The sequence below is a fragment of the Chroicocephalus ridibundus genome, chromosome 2 (assembly GCF_963924245.1).
Source record: "Chroicocephalus ridibundus chromosome 2, bChrRid1.1, whole genome shotgun sequence".
NCBI classification, from domain to species: Eukaryota; Metazoa; Chordata; class Aves; order Charadriiformes; family Laridae; genus Chroicocephalus; species Chroicocephalus ridibundus.
Window position 1 is genome coordinate 81,109,033 of NC_086285.1, and position 15,549 is coordinate 81,124,581.

The window sequence follows — 15,549 nt, forward strand, 5'->3', positions numbered from 1 at the left end:
TCGTGATGACCAGGTCAAAAGCATGTCTGGAAAGTTAAAGCTTGTAATCCGAGTTGAGCTATTGAACAGCGTTTCAGTGTTTCATTATTATATTCTTGTCACTGTTGGAAGACAAGGTAGTTCCTTCAGCAGGTGAATATTTCTGTGGATCGTTTGGTTGCATTTTAGGTTTCAAAATGGTCATTCTACAAGAGGGAAGGCTACATGGAAATTATTTTTAGTCCATTTATGGAAGTTTGTGCTACCTTCTTTCCAGAGAAAGTGGAAACAGTGATAAATATGCTGCAAAGAAAGTTAATCCATACCTTGTATATTTTGATATATTTAGTGAGTCATTCGGACCTCTTGGCTTTTGCCAGATCCTCTAAGCAAATGGAAATAGCACACAAACAGGAGTGATTTATATCTAAAACTTTTTTATGGTACCCAGTAGTGATTTATTTGTAAGTATCCATGGTCTCCTGGTTAAAATGTGAGATTAGGAGCTGAGTGTTGTTTCTAGCTCTTTAAATGACTGCGTGGATTTGGGTAAGTCACTTAATCTCTTTGTCAACTTCTTTTTTTTCCCTGTGCATGCAGCATAATACCTTCATCAGATCACTGCTGTGAAACATAGTTGAATATAGCTTCAAAGTACTCAGAAATACTTGTTTCTAAAGGTTCAAGCCATTAACTTTCTTCTTGGATGAGTAACTACCTTTTTTTTTTTCCCCAGCCTTTATTGCTGCCCTGTACATTGATAAAGATTTGGAATACGTTCACACTTTCATGAACGTATGCTTTTTTCCACGGTTAAAGGTAAGATCAGTCAGGTTTCTTCTTTCCTGCCACTGTTTTAACGCATTATTGCATTTGAGACTCTTACCACAACCTCTCAATTGTAAAAGCATCTTTGTGAACTTCTTACAGGAGTTTATTTTAAATCAAGATTGGAATGATCCTAAATCTCAGCTTCAACAGTGCTGCTTGACTCTCAGGACAGAAGGAAAAGAGCCAGACATTCCTCTTTACAAGTAAGAACTGGCATCTTACGTCTGATTATCAGTCTTTCTTGCATGTGGAGGAAGGACGTCATCAGTCACCCTGTGTTTTTCCATAGTTTGGTTTTATTGTAGTTACCCAAGCCTTCCAGTCTGTCTTTGTTTGAAGATGGAAAATGTTGAGCCCACGTATGTCTTCCTGTATAGTGATAGAAGAGGTTCAGGGTAGTGAACCTCTTAACTTGTACACCTCAGCTAGATACCTGAAGCTGGATGGATCTCCCTTCTCTCTTTCAGTTGTAAAATAGTGTAATAGTTGCTTCAAAGAGGCAATAATAAAATTAGCATTGTGTATTGCATCCATATCCATTCAATTAATCTAGGAATGGGTGTAATGTTAGCCCCTAAAAGAAGAGATAAAGGCTATGAAAGGTCAAGGTTTGTGTTGTTGGGATTATTATATCAAAAAGGTATGAAGAATGAAAGTCTTAAGTGCATTTGTCACATTTACTGAAGTAAAGTTTTCAATGAAATGTAACAGTTCGGTTATAGTGTCAAACAGTGTACTTCTGACGCGTGATCGTTTTAACACTGCAACTGATGCTTTGCAAATCTGACTCCTCGGTGTCTCTCTCTGAGGGTTCACAGCTTTGACTCGAGTGAGGGAGATGAATACAAAAGTAACAATTCCCGATTCTTGAAAACCCACTGAGTATCAAGTGCCAAATGTTTGTTTTGTTTTGCTGTGATGATAAATTGATTTTTATAGTATAGCTTAGAGCTAGTAATATGTTGTTATCTTCCTATTATCTTGTTAAATTCCTTTTCTGGGCATTATCTGTTTCACTGCAGTAAGTACTATTGCTTTTAAATTTGGGGTGGGTTTTGTTTGCTCTTGTCACAGCACACGGAGACAGAATACTATAGTTAGATACTTTAAAAATTGATGTGAAATTGGTTCTTCTTCCAAAAAGAAACATGGTAGCGGACAGAACTCAAGCTGACCGTGGGAAGAGATTTGGTACAGCAGGAAGAAAGAGCAAGAGAAGCAATTCATCGCATGTCTAGGGAATTACCTTTTTTCCCTTTAGATGGTTGCTGATACATGTCCTAGACTTCAGCTAAAATGGAAAGTTTGTTTTGTAACAAACTGTAACTTTTCAAAGCTGATGGAAAATTTCTTTGTACTGTCATAATTCACAGCAGAGAGCTACCATGTCCGATATAAAGTCCTTTTAAAACCTTGCTAACTGCTCAGCTTTCAGGAACTAAAATTTTAGTGCACACAATAATCATATTGGTGTGATTATTTGCAATTGCATAGCTACACACAATTTATATGACTTTATTACAAGTGTTTTCACAGTGTTTTAACAGTTTGTGTTATAGTTTGCATTTTTGCTTATGGATTAAATTTTAATTTTCATATGGTGCTTCTGAGTGAACTTGGAGTAAATATAACCAAGATTATGCACCATACTGGCAATCTCTGGGTTAATGTAATTTATACAGGCACCTTTCAACCCTTGCTCTATGCTTTGCACTAATTCCACTATATGTATTGACCAGACTGAAAGCTTGATGATATATGTGCCACAAACGGATTCTGGTTGTTAATCCTTCCTGCTTGAATAAATCATACCTTTCTTATTTCAGGACTTTACAGACAGTGGGACCATCTCATGCCAGGACTTACACAGTAGCTGTTTACTTCAAAGGGGAAAGAATAGGATGCGGTAAAGGCCCAAGGTATAGTGAAAAATTAATCACATGGTGTTAAAGTTTGAGTATGGCAGTGTCCAAAATGACTAGCCATGGAGAATAGACAAGTGTGTGGTTGGCCTTAGAAAAGGAAGGCTATAAAAGCCTTTTTCTGTAGAGCCATTCTGAGTTTCTGCCTCAGGAATACCCGAAGGTTTCAACATCTGTGTAGTTTTGGGTCTTAAGCTTTTTTGGTGAACTTGCCTACAAGGTGGCTAGCAATGCTAGACAGTTTGTGGCTCTCAGACTAGAAACTGCAGAACAGCTTCCAGGAAACAGTGACTTTATCTTTGGCTTTGCTACTGGATTACTCTCGAAATTAAGGTGGCAGTTTAAGGGTGCAAGGCTCTCAGGGTTGTTTTTTTTTCTGATGTTATTACTTCCAGGCATTTTGGAATTGGTTTCTAAAGTTGCAAAGACTTCAACCATGAACCCTAAAGACCTCATCTTATTTTCTGCTACCAAATCTGGTGGTGGTTATAAAAATATCATTGATTTCATTGCGTTCACACCTCGGCGATTTTGTTCCTTTTTTTTCTCTCAAGTAAAGGCAAATGTTTCAGTGAAGAATGGACTAGAATATTCTCTTAGTGTTATTGATCTAAGTTTAAAAATATTCTACTGGAACTGTAGTGCTATTGCTCACATATTTATGAAAAGGCTGATATATCATACACTCTGGGAATTACTAGCTACTGGTTATCCAAAGAGTTTTATTACAAAAGAGTAGCTAGTGTTCCACTTTGTCAGAAACTTTAGTTTATTCTGTACAACTTGGACCTTACGTAACACGTTTTTGTTTGGCTTTCACAGTATTCAGCAAGCGGAAATGGGAGCTGCAATGGACGCACTTGAAAAATGTAAGATATTTGGGCAACAAAGAAAATCATTTATAGTTTGTATTCTTGATCTTTATAGTGAGGTGAGGTGCAGGTTTTGTAGAGGATAAGACTTGAACAGAACGTATATGCTGAATGCTGTTAGCTTCTCAGCAGCAGGTTTCCCTTTTAGTACTTTCAAGATAATTTTGTAGCAGGTGAAGTTAATAAGATACCAACAGGTATTTTTTAAAGGGAGTTGATCAGCGACAGAGGTTGCAACTTACAGGCAACCCCGTACAGTGAAGTCTCATTGAGATTTTCCATGCTTAAATATGCAGTGGGGTAAGACTGCTTAGTCTCTGATGGTGTGGTTGTCTCATCCTCTAATTTAGCAGCGGAAAATTACTTTTCTGTTGCCAATTTAGAAAATAAAATTTGATCTGAGATTATACAGTAGAGTAGGTTAAAATATAGCAGGCAGATCTCCAGCCAATGTAAGTCAATATTTATCTGTTAAGAACAGCTTATATCAGCGGAGGATCCAGTGATCTCTGTGTGCATCTCTCAGAATTATGCACAGGATAGCCAGCATGGGAGCAGTCCTTCAGTGCAGTGGAGTTTCAGATATGAAAGGAATGAATGTACGCAAACATCTTATACAAAAGAACTTTGGTCAGTTGAGTTGAAGTGCCAGGTGTAGATGTACAGTAAGCAAATAGGTTACGCACATTTTGTGAAGCAGAAGCTCTCTATTCAGAAGAACATGAGGTACGTTTTTTTTTTATTTGATTCAAAGGAAAGACATGCAGTTCCTCAGATGCCAAAGGATTTTAATGTGTTACCTCTGCATCTGGAAATCCCAGGGCTTAAAAATTACAGAACACAATGTGTGCCTGTAATTCAGAATTTTTTTATATCCATCTGCTAGGCATATACTTCTCACGACTAATAAATTTGACAAGTAAAAAAATGTAACTTCCTTTCTCTACTGAACACCTGCAAGATGTTACTGAAGGGTTTTTTGAGTGGTTTTTTTTTTTCTTGTGACAATATCACCACTCAGAGAACTGTGAGCTTCATCTCCGGTCAGTCCAAGGACTTCACAGCTCTTTTCTGAAATACGTATTTGAATATCATAGACTTCTAGAGGTCTCTACTCCAACTGTCCCTCAAAACAGAGCCAACTTTCAAGTTAGGTCATGTTTCTCAGTGCCTTGCCAGTCAAGTTTTGGCTGTCGTTAAGAATGGAGGGTCCACAGCCCCTGTGGACACCTGTCCTAGTATGTATATATTTGTGGAGTGGAGTTTTTGGTTGTTTTTTCTAAGGCATAAGTACTTAACTTCAAGTAAAAGTGCTTTTCATATACCTGTTTATAGATATATGATAGCCATGATGAGTTTATTACATAAATTCCCTTCTCAACATCTTAAATGGGTTATAAACAAACAGGTTGCTACCAAGCTGAGTACCTCTGAGTTCTTAAGAATCACGTTATAGGCACAGTGCTGAAAATCCGATTTTCATTTTATGATGCACACGAGCAACAAAACAACCTGGAACTCCATTAAGAAAGCACTGGTGTTTTTAAAAACAGCAGCAATTCAAAAACAATTTGCTTTTGTTTAGATTGCTTTCTGGTTTAAATAAATATACCCTCCGATGTCCGAGTTGTAAATAACCGATGAATAAACCTTTTATTCCTGTAGTATATAATAAAAGGCGCAAATTTCACCAGCCAATAAAACAAAGCAGTAGAAAGTCATTCTGCTCTATCACAAGCTCCAGCAGATTATGTGGCTTCTGCAGTGAGTCCTCTAGCTGAACAAATCTGTGTTGCCTGGGACCCAGAAAGAGGAGGGAGACGCTTGGTGTCAAGGGATACCTCCCTGAGGAGGCTCTGCTGAAATTTTCTCTCGGTAGCCAACTAGAGTATGAGCAGTCCTTTTCCGAGACATCTCCCAGATTTGTTTATATCTTTAAAGGTCAGTGTAGTAACCTTTTGCGTTCATCTCGGGCACAGATAGGTACCCGGTGCTGATCCCAGAGCTCTGTGTGATTCCAGCAGGAGGTCTGCCACGTACCCTACCACTTCTTCGTTTTCTCATCGGCTGGAGGGTGCCGGTCTCTGCAGCACAGACACACAGATGAACGTCAGCACCCTGGTCATGCAGAAAACATCAAATTCTGTCAGCTCTGCACTAAATTGAGAGCAATTCTGATCAACTGTATAAGCTGGTTTTATAGCCTCAGTTCTAACTAGTGTACATACGTACCAGCCAATGGACAAGTGTCTGAAATCAGGCGCATCCATCCCCCTAGCTATTTCGCCATCACCTCAGCCTTGTCTAGTCTGTTTTAGCCAGTTCTCACTCATCCATGCTCTTAAGACTGTGCTAAGGCTGTATTCTGGTACATAGCCAAGCATTGACTTTTTCAGGAACAGATTTTACTGCATTCCATTTTGCTACACTATTACTATCCCATTAGGAACCCTGCCATAATGTGGGGCACCTCGTGGATTCTGCATAGTTTAAAATAATAATAATAATCATGGAAATATCTGTACAATGCTTGGAACCAGTGACTAATACTTACGGACTGAGAACAAAACGACAAACCCTGACAACATTGACAGTAGTCTCACATTCATTTTTCAGTATCGACCACCTGTTGCTAAGGGAACAGAATGTAAAATCCAGGTAATACCTGGCCATGCTGCTATATCAGGATTTTATATTTTGTTTTTGTGAGTGTATTAGATTTGTCAGTGCTTTGTAGCAGGAGAAACAGATGTGGAAGTCATAAAGAAACACAAGTCTTATGACACACAGCCTTGGTTTACTGTATTATTAGAAATAAATGAGTAAAAATGGTAATAACATTATTCCCTCCTACCCCTAATCTCATCAAAGTTGGTTTTTGGTTTTTTTTTTTAAATATAAGAGATGAGGCTTTCTGTGTTACCAGTTTGTTTCTTAATGTAAAATATTTTTCCTTGTGTCAGATAACTTTCCCCAGATGGCCCATCAGAAACGCTTCATTGAACGGAAGTACAGACAAGAGTTGAAAGAAATGAGGTGGGAAAGAGAGCATCAAGAGAAAGAACCAGATGAGACTGAAGAAGCAAGGAAATAAAAGAAGGGCACAGAAGCAGTGGCATATTTACTTACTTAATAACTCTGACTGCGGCCTATGGAGACCTAACCTAGTTTCTTGCAGATGATGAATGAAGAGTGCCTGTTGATATCAAATAGAAAAGCATAATCTCTTCTTTAAAAAGTGTCTGTATATATAGCATTTCTTTAGTTTGGTTTTAAGTGTGAAGTTTGTTTGGCTTTTTAATAAGACTTGTTTTTAAATCCTTTTAATTTTTATGAAAAGTTGTGGGATTATTTTTATTATTTTTACTGTCTTGTATGAAGTAATAAAGTATGAATTTCAAAAGCCTGTAGGAGGAAAAGCTGTTTAACAGTTGTCTTCTATGTCCAAATGCTGTTTTGTGAGTGACCAGCAAGGTTATTGCACGAGCGCCGCTGTGGCGGAGGAAAGTATTATGAGAAAGATGTGTCCAGATCGTGTATTATGAGAAAGATATATGTCCAGAAGATACCAGTGTGACCATAATACTTCAAATGGTGTATTAGAAACTCCATACAGGTGCTGTTCCAGACAGGTTCATTGAAAACTGGTTGTATCCAATGGAGGGCCAAATTGATCCTCAAGGTGTAGTTCAAAGCTGGCATACAGTTGTAAGTAACCCAGTTTCCTTCATTTTTGGTGTCTGGCTTTTATTAGACAGACAGATGTTTCTTCTATAAAAGCTCTGAATGGTACCAAAAGTGGAACATCCTCTGTGCCTGTTGGTGGTTTTTACCACAGACTACGAACTTCATTGTAGATGTTGGTGCGTCGTTTGTACTTTTAATTTGCCTGCTTCGAGCCATTCATTTTCGTTATGCTGACCTCTGAGTTAAAACAGTCCCTCAGTATTCATTTCTCTGTCTGTCTTTTCTGATAAGTGAAACAGGTAGAACTCTTATTTGCCTTAACTCTGCATTTTCTTCCTGCTTCAGATCCTTTTTGGCAAGTTATTTATGCGTCTTTTCTGATGTAAGTAACACAGAGGTATGTGGTAAGATACCAAGCAGTTTTGTGAGCGTGGATGCACGAGTCTGGCCCAAAGAATTCATAGGGACTCCTGAAAGAAAACCCTTGCCCATTGGCCACACTACAGTGAGCAACTAATTCAGCGGTTGTCTGAAGCACCTTTCTGTCGGTGTGCAGTGGGCATCCATGAAAGCGCTTTATTGCAGGTGCCAAAGTAAACACAAGTGTAGCCAAAAAGTTCAGACTACCCAAATGTCTTCCTAGAGTTTCGCTTCTGAGCTTATCAGTATGTGTATTTTCATAAGCAGATTTTTGTACACATGCAATGTGAGATGCACTTACATGTGGTGGTTTTTGGTTTTTTTTTTTTTAAATTTGACCCCACAGCACTACCTCACTTTCTCCAGCTTCTATGATTGCCTTTTCTTAATGGATTGATGCTTTAAATCCATTTCAGGGGATGAGAAAGAAAAAATAAAAAAAAGCCCAAACATATTCTGTAATTTAGAGACTGATAATAAACCATTAAAACATAAAGGAGGGGATAAAAACGACACGATAAAGGCAAGGAGCTGCTCTCTGGTGGATGCTGCTGTTCTCTGACTTTTGAGACGTGATTGTAACTCCTTATAGCTTCAGTCTGTAAATAGAAAGCTGAGGTGCCTCTGAACAGCAGCAGGCTTGAAAAGCAAGCAACAACAACTCCCCTACCCCCCAGGTCTTTTGTATTTCAGTCTTTTGTAGAATTGCCCATCTGCTTCTAGCAGTAAGTTGAAATGCTGCGTTGTAGAGGGTTAAGGGTAATTGTGTACACGATTATTTTATTTTTCCTTAGTAACTGGGACCAGATTGACGTGTTTAACAAGTAGAACGTGCAGTGACTTCATTTTCAGGTGTACGGTTGCTTTGCAAATTTCTTTCATCGTATCTGATATCACCAGCGTACTCCAGTGGAATTGTTAGCTCGTCGTTTAACATGACTTTCATTCTTTGTACACATCATTTCACTTTTCATCTCTAAGACGACTGTGAGCTTCTTCATAAACATTTGCATAAAAATAGATTGAATTTATCAGATATGCTGTCGGGGGGGAGGAACCCAGAACTGTTCTTTTTTCTTCTCTGACCCAGAAATTGCTTGAAAACAAACTTTAACACGATTTCTGCATTCCGTTCCTACAGTTAACAAATTTTAGGTCTTTCTCAATAAAATGTAGATGGTAACCATTTTTTCATGAGTGGGCTGTTTTCCCTTTTTTCACTGTATAAGCACGGGCTAGGAAGACTGCCTGAGGAAATTCTGTTTTTCTTGTCTTGAGGGCAGAAAACAAGGTAAATAAATTCATGTTTCCTTTGTCTGTGTCAAAAACGCGGTGTCTTTTTGTGTGCGTGCTGTCTAAAAACAGCGGCTGTGAATGTTTCTGATAATTTAAGGAGATGCGTAGACTGTGTAATGTGAGCACAGTCTTTTGTAACACACACTAAGGAGGGAAAGTTGTTTCTTTAAGTTGCGTTAAATTTGAGAAAAATTATTACTGAGCTCATGTTACTCAGTGGAACAGCTGTAGCCTGTAACTAGGCAACTTTGGCTGCTTTTTTTGGAAATGTGAAGGAGTCTCTTGCTTATTGGTAAAGTAATGTCCTTTTTTGATTGCTCCAGAGCTTGATCTGTTCTGATCTAGAGGTTCTCATGCGAGATCTCTTGACATGATTTGAGTACAAGTAGATGAACAAAGAACAAGACTGAGATCTGCGTGGATCCAGCAGATCCCATGAAAGCACATCTTTCTTTTATTTTTTTCTTTTTTAAAGTGCGTATGTACAGAGCATTGAATAGAACTGTAGCTCATTTGATTAGGAATTTTAATTGAATTTACATAAAATTCATCATTGTTATTTGCCAAGCCTAAGTTTGCTTTGTAAGGTTTCAGTTCCTATGGGATTAGTTGACAGCGCTACTAAGAGAGCCTTGGTCGCTAAGACTGTTGTAAACATTGTTGCTAATAAAATTTTCCAGAAAAGACTTCAGGCATAGTTGTTACTTGCTAAAACAATTTGGAAAGATCAAAAGGCAAATCCTGATCATCTGTCTCCCTACTTCAAAGACTGATTATACAGGCTGCATATTTAAATGAAGTAAGCGGTTCACTCGTAAAAACTTTCTTTTTGGTGGAAGTTTGTAAAGCCCTATAAGAGCTTAGGGAGTTGATCATCTAAATTGTACCCCTGTGCATCGTCTTTAGTGGGGATGGTATTGTAATAGAAATTTCTGTGACCCATACATCCCACCCTGCTTCTCCCCTCCTCACCCCAGGGTTATGTATTTGTCCTTGAGCATTTGCAATAGTATTGCCTGAATGGGGAATAATAACCACAAATTGGTTCCTGCTCTGTTCCTTGAAACGTAGTGAAATCTTGCACTTGAAGAGTGCACTGCTGTCTTCTGTTGCCTGCGAGCCTCAATGTTTAGCTCTCGGAATGACTGATATCTTACTGTGAATAGGCTCAGAAAAGAAATGTGACACGTCCCGTCGTTGATTCCTGATAATTATTCTTGTCCAGGAAGCCTTGGTGTCCGGGGACAGGCGTTCTGGGTTCTGCTGTCTGTTCTTTCGTTCATAGTTAAGCAAATATGGTGAATAACCTGGAAAGCAGCTGCAAAATAAACTTAGATTTACTTATTACACCAACAAAAAAAAAAAAAAAATTGCCATAACAATATGGTAGGTGGAGCAGGGAATCAGATCTCTCATCTGTCATGGACACATCTCCATACCATTTATTATTGTAGAGCTGCTCATTAGACCATCTACCACTGAAAAATAGGTTAACTCTTTGTATTTTGAAGACATAGTTTCTCTTTGTATGAAGACACTGATTAAAAGGAATTACAAATCTGGAGATGTACTGGTTGCTTCAAATTATAGACAAAGGTGGAGAGTTTTGTTTTAGTGAGAATGGCCTTTTTAAAATATTTCATGACTTTTTCTTCCCTCATATTCTGATGTATTTTGTGTTCCCAGCTTCAGTTAGAGACGGTGTGTTTCTTAGCAAATTATTCATGTTTATGGACATACTATGTCTGCCTATCAATGAAACACTAGGTAACACCATCCATCGTGTCTCCTTAGTGTATCTCCGGATTCCTCTTTTAAAGCAATCCTCTGCCTGTAGAAGGAAATAAGGGTCAATGCCTTTGCACTGGTCTTGTTTTGTCTTCCTTATTTTCTTCTCTTCGTGGTAGCCTACCTCATTGCCATTGCAGTGAGGTGCTCGGCTGGAGCCTCTCGCAGAAGCTTGCAGAAGAGAAGACCATCCCCGGCTGTTGTGTCTGTGCTTTCTGCCCCCAGGCACATTCTTGACCTGGAAGGGCATGAGCTGAGGGAAAGGAGCGTTGCTGACTGGAGCGCGTGGGCTGGTATCAGCATGCTGGAAGATCTGCCAGGTGGTCAGGAAAGCGTCACAGTCAGAGGCTGACCCCGCAGCTGCAGCCGAGTGCATTGTCCAGAACAGGTAGGCTGGGTCTGTGGAGAGAAACGAAAGGAAATATCTCCCCTGCTTTTAAAAAGTCAAAAGACAAGGACTGCTTGAAGACAAAGAAAAGATTGACTGCCTTCACCGACTCTCCTGGATTTTTTGTTTGCATGCGTGTTTTTTTCAGGTACCCGCAAATTTCACAGATTCTTTCTAGGTTCCCAAGGTGAAATAGTTTATGTGCTCCTGCCACTCAATTTCCCTGTCCATCAGGGAGCAGGTTTCCCTCAGAGGCCTTTTTCTTCACCTGCTTGCTACAGATAACAAAGGAAGCACCAAATTACACTCAAAACCTCGCTAGCTAGGTATATTTCCCTTTGTCTAAATCCTCACTACATTCCTCAAAAGGATTCCAAGATCTTTCATGAACACGGGTATAAATGATATACCTGTGACTTGCCGGAATGCCTCAAGCATGCGATTCTGTTGCTCTTCACAGCACCTGTGTGGAAGGAATAAGGGGCTGCTTATTCTATTGCTGAAACGTGGAAACAAGGACGAAATTGTCACTTGGGCCAGGCCTCAGGAGGTCTGTGGTTGAGCAATGACACCTCATCCAGTGGGTGCCCCAGTCTGTAGATTAAGTATCTTCTTTTCTTTGAAAGCTTGCTACATTTCCCTTCCCATGCCTGAGAGTGTCTTTAAGGGAGAAAAGGAGACCTTGGACGTGCAGGCTGGGCACTGTCACCCTCACCCCTTTTTCCTAAGGAGTCTTGGGAAGCAATGATTGAGAGGTCTATAAAATTAGGGACCCTACTACAAGAAGCCAGAGCCCAAACAGCTTGTACACGTTTTTAGAAAAAGCAAATAAATAAATAAAAACTTCCACTTACAGCAGACATTTCAAAAGTAATGCATTAGCAAAGGACAGACTCTTGAGCTGACAAATCGTGAACTTTTGCTGGTGGCAGAAGTAGCTCGTACGTCGGTGGTCCAGAAGCGACGCGGCAGTGATGGGTGAGTGTTTGTCACTGGAGGTAGCTTGTTACTTTATTTAAAGATGGGGATGGTGGTCGTGGGAACCCATGGGACCCCACTGATGCAAGCTGAGCCAACATTTCTATTAAAAAAAAAAAAAAAATGTACTTCCCTGCAGACTTCCTCCTGTCATTACTTCAGCCATTTACCGTGTCGGAACAGTTCTGACATGGTGACCCGTTTTTGCTGCCAACTAGAATTACAATTCAGATGTTGCCGCTCTGTTTCCAGCAGGATACTTGAACTAGCAAACAAAAAAGCAGCCATCTCCCAATCTAGCAGCACTTGAAAATGCTAACATTTTTCAATATCCATTTATAAAGTCCTTTTTTTAAAAGAAAAAAAAACCAAAACAACAACAACAACAAAACCAAACAAATGAAAAAACCCAACAAACTATTAAAATTCTCTAAGAATTTTTTATGACCTCATTGGACAAATTATCCAAACTTTCTGCTCTTACCTTCTGTTCTTGTGATGATAAACATTGCTGAATACAGAAGAATCTTTTAGCTTTGTCATCATTAAGAAAAAATAAGTATCACACCATCCAAAGGTAAAAATAAGAAAAAAAAGAAAAAACCTGTTTTAATCTTTGGTGTTTAAAATTTGTCATTTGTTTTCTTCTTCCTTCTTCCAACAACCCAGACAAATATTTTAAATATGTTTTACGCCTGTCAAAATGTGCCAGATTTTACAGCCACTGCCTGAGCTCCGTAGGTGTCTGTGCACTGACAATGGAAAGCAATCTCTGTGTTATTGCTTACTGGTTTTTGAGTCGGGGCTTAACCAGACATCCAAAATGGTGGGACGCTGCCAACCTTATAAACCCCCGGAATTTTCAGCAGCCTTGATGGCTTTACCCACCAACAGGTTTTCAAAACTTCACATTCCTTTCACTCCCATTGCTGTCAATGTTTTTTTCATTTTTCGGAGTTTTCATTATTTCTTTTTTAATGTTGTCCATAGAACTACCGTCTCCTATTTCAAAGTTCCCTGATCCTTACTTTTTGGTTAACAGATACCACATCAATTCCTTGCCCACTGTGAGAAAAGAAAATAAATGACCTTGAATTCTTTGCCCTTGCAAGTCATACCTCAACATTTATATCAGAAATCAAGTACCAAGAGCAAGAACAGAAGCCTCACTATGCACCCATGCAAATAAAATACTGAGTCTTTCCAGGATAATTTGGGGGGACGCGGGGATTCTGTCGGACATTTTAAGAGAGATAGTAAAGTCTTAAGGCACGTAGTGATGTACTTTTTGCAGCTTATGTTGCAAATTTATGCAATTGGATTAAGTTTGGCATCTATTCAGCTGGCAGCTTATAAATGGACATGTAAGCAAGGAGAGAAAGGTAAAAAAAGGCAGAACTATTACCTTAAACACTAGAAAAGGGCCTATTTCAACACTGACTGCTAAGCAGCAGATTGATTTGGGTAGAAAAATACGGTAACTGCTTTCAAATACATACTGAAAAATATGGGGGTTTCATTGTAATGTAAATGCAAGTCTGCACCATGTGCTTGGGATAATGATGGCTTTAAATAAACACATTTAGTTGCATTTTATGTGAAGCCAGAGTGTAAATCTTAAAGATAAGATATAGCAAATCAATATTTTTTATTAGAAGTGAGGTGATAAAAATTTAATATCTTAAGATACGGAGGTGGTAAATAATCTAGCAAAGCTGGAATAGGTATCTGGAGTTTAATTAGGAACATACTTGAGTACATACGTTTGGGATAAATGCAGATAAATATATTTATAACATTTATTTATTTATGAAACATCCAAAGTTTTCACTCATTTCAACATGATACTTTTTTACCATGTAAAAAAAGACTCCTCTGTGTTCGTTGTTTATTTAACAGGTATTTAAATATTGTTTATATTGTAGCAGCATCCAGAGTTCTTCACTAGTACTGGGGCTTTTCAGGCCAGCCACTGTACGAACACAAAATGACAGGTAGTCCTTGGCCCAGAAAGAAATAAAAAGAAAGCAACCACTTACTCAAAGTCACCAAAGAGGTCAAGGGTAGAAATGGGAACAAAACCTGAGTCTGCTGAGCCCCAGCTGAGATTCGTCTTCTCTTCATACCACACAGCTACTTCCCTACAGCATTTAGCTTTAGATATAGTAGCTGTTTTATTTCTACATTGATGTGGGCATTTCAAATTTCATGCGCGGCAGACTAGAAGGCGGTTTTACGTCATCTCTTTTGTACTGAAAGCTTATAAAAGTGATTTTAAAACGTGAAAGAAAACTCAAGTGTCTGGCGCTGTGTGGCAGAGTCTCCCTCCGCAGCAGCACGTTCATGTTTCCCAGCCTTTGCTGTTGAGCTCCCGCAATGGCAGCTCGGGCTCGTAGCTCCAAGGTCCCTGCGGTGACGGGGCATGTGACAATCGTCACTCGGGTGGTAACGAGCAGCACCGTCGCGCTGGGGCAGAGCTGGCACTGGCTCCCTTGTGCGCAAGCAGGACAAGGCAGGTCTCCCTTCTGGATTCACGGCCAGGCATTATGGCTTTTGGTTTTTTTAAGTCAGGTCATCTCCCCACCAAACCCATTAGTGGTTAGTATAACTCTAAGCACATGAACTGTACTTCTAGCATGGCTACAAAAAGAAAATAAGCATGTGAACAGCTGCGCTCTCGTTTATGCAAAGTACTTGATTTCAAAGTGCCTAAGCAATTTCCTCGTTTTCTTCGAAATAAATTGTTTGAGAACTGTTTCTCTTCCAGTAATGGCCACAGGCAGGGCCATGGGTTAACATCATTAGAAGAGAAGAGCGAAACTCTTAAGAGGAGCGACTGAAGGAGCTGGGACTGTTTAGTTTGAGGAAGAGGAGGCTGAGGGGAGAACTCATCGCTCTCTACAACTACTGGAAAGACACTGTAGAGAGGTTGGTGCTGGTCTCTTCTCACAGGTAATTAGCAATAGAACAAGAGGGAATGGGTTCAAGCTGCAGCAGGGTAGGTTTAGGCTGGACATTAGGAAAAAAATTTTCACAAAAAGAGTGGTCAGACACTGGAATAGGCTGCCCAGGGAGGTGGTGGAGTCACCATCCCTGAGTGTGTTTAAGACTCGTTTAGATGTGGTGTTAAGGGATATGGTGTAAGGGAGAACTTTGTAGAGTGGAGTTGATGGTTGGACTCAACGATCCCAAGGGTCTTTTCCAACCTAAATGATTCTATGATTCTAAGAGCGTCGCCTCTTCTTAGTCTTGTGCTGTCATGTGTACTTGCTCTTGCGGCAGGATTGGTGGTCGCCGACCCCCGTGGCAGTAGTGGGAGGTGGAGGTGGGGGCAAGACCTCTCGCCGCATGCTTGAGCACAGCCCCCGGGCTGGGAGCATTGGGCACC

General features: G+C 39.7%; 1 protein-coding gene across 3 annotated transcripts in view; it reads left to right on the forward strand.

Annotated features, from left to right (window-relative positions):
* Window positions 1–9,651, forward strand: part of DROSHA (drosha ribonuclease III) — a 74,551-nt gene extending 64,900 nt beyond the window's left edge. For 2 of the 3 annotated variants that reach the window (XM_063326089.1, XM_063326088.1), the window contains exons 28-32: window positions 716–798; window positions 910–1,013; window positions 2,637–2,729; window positions 3,555–3,601; window positions 6,568–9,650. In XM_063326089.1, the coding sequence (XP_063182159.1) occupies window positions 716–798; window positions 910–1,013; window positions 2,637–2,729; window positions 3,555–3,601; window positions 6,568–6,698 (458 nt within the window). In that variant the 3' untranslated portion in view covers window positions 6,699–9,650. Of the gene's footprint in view, window positions 1–715; window positions 799–909; window positions 1,014–2,636; window positions 2,730–3,554; window positions 3,602–6,567 lie in introns of all 3 variants that reach the window. The other variant, XM_063326090.1, reaches the window with a different exon arrangement.
* The last annotated feature ends 5,898 nt before the right edge of the window (window positions 9,652–15,549 follow it).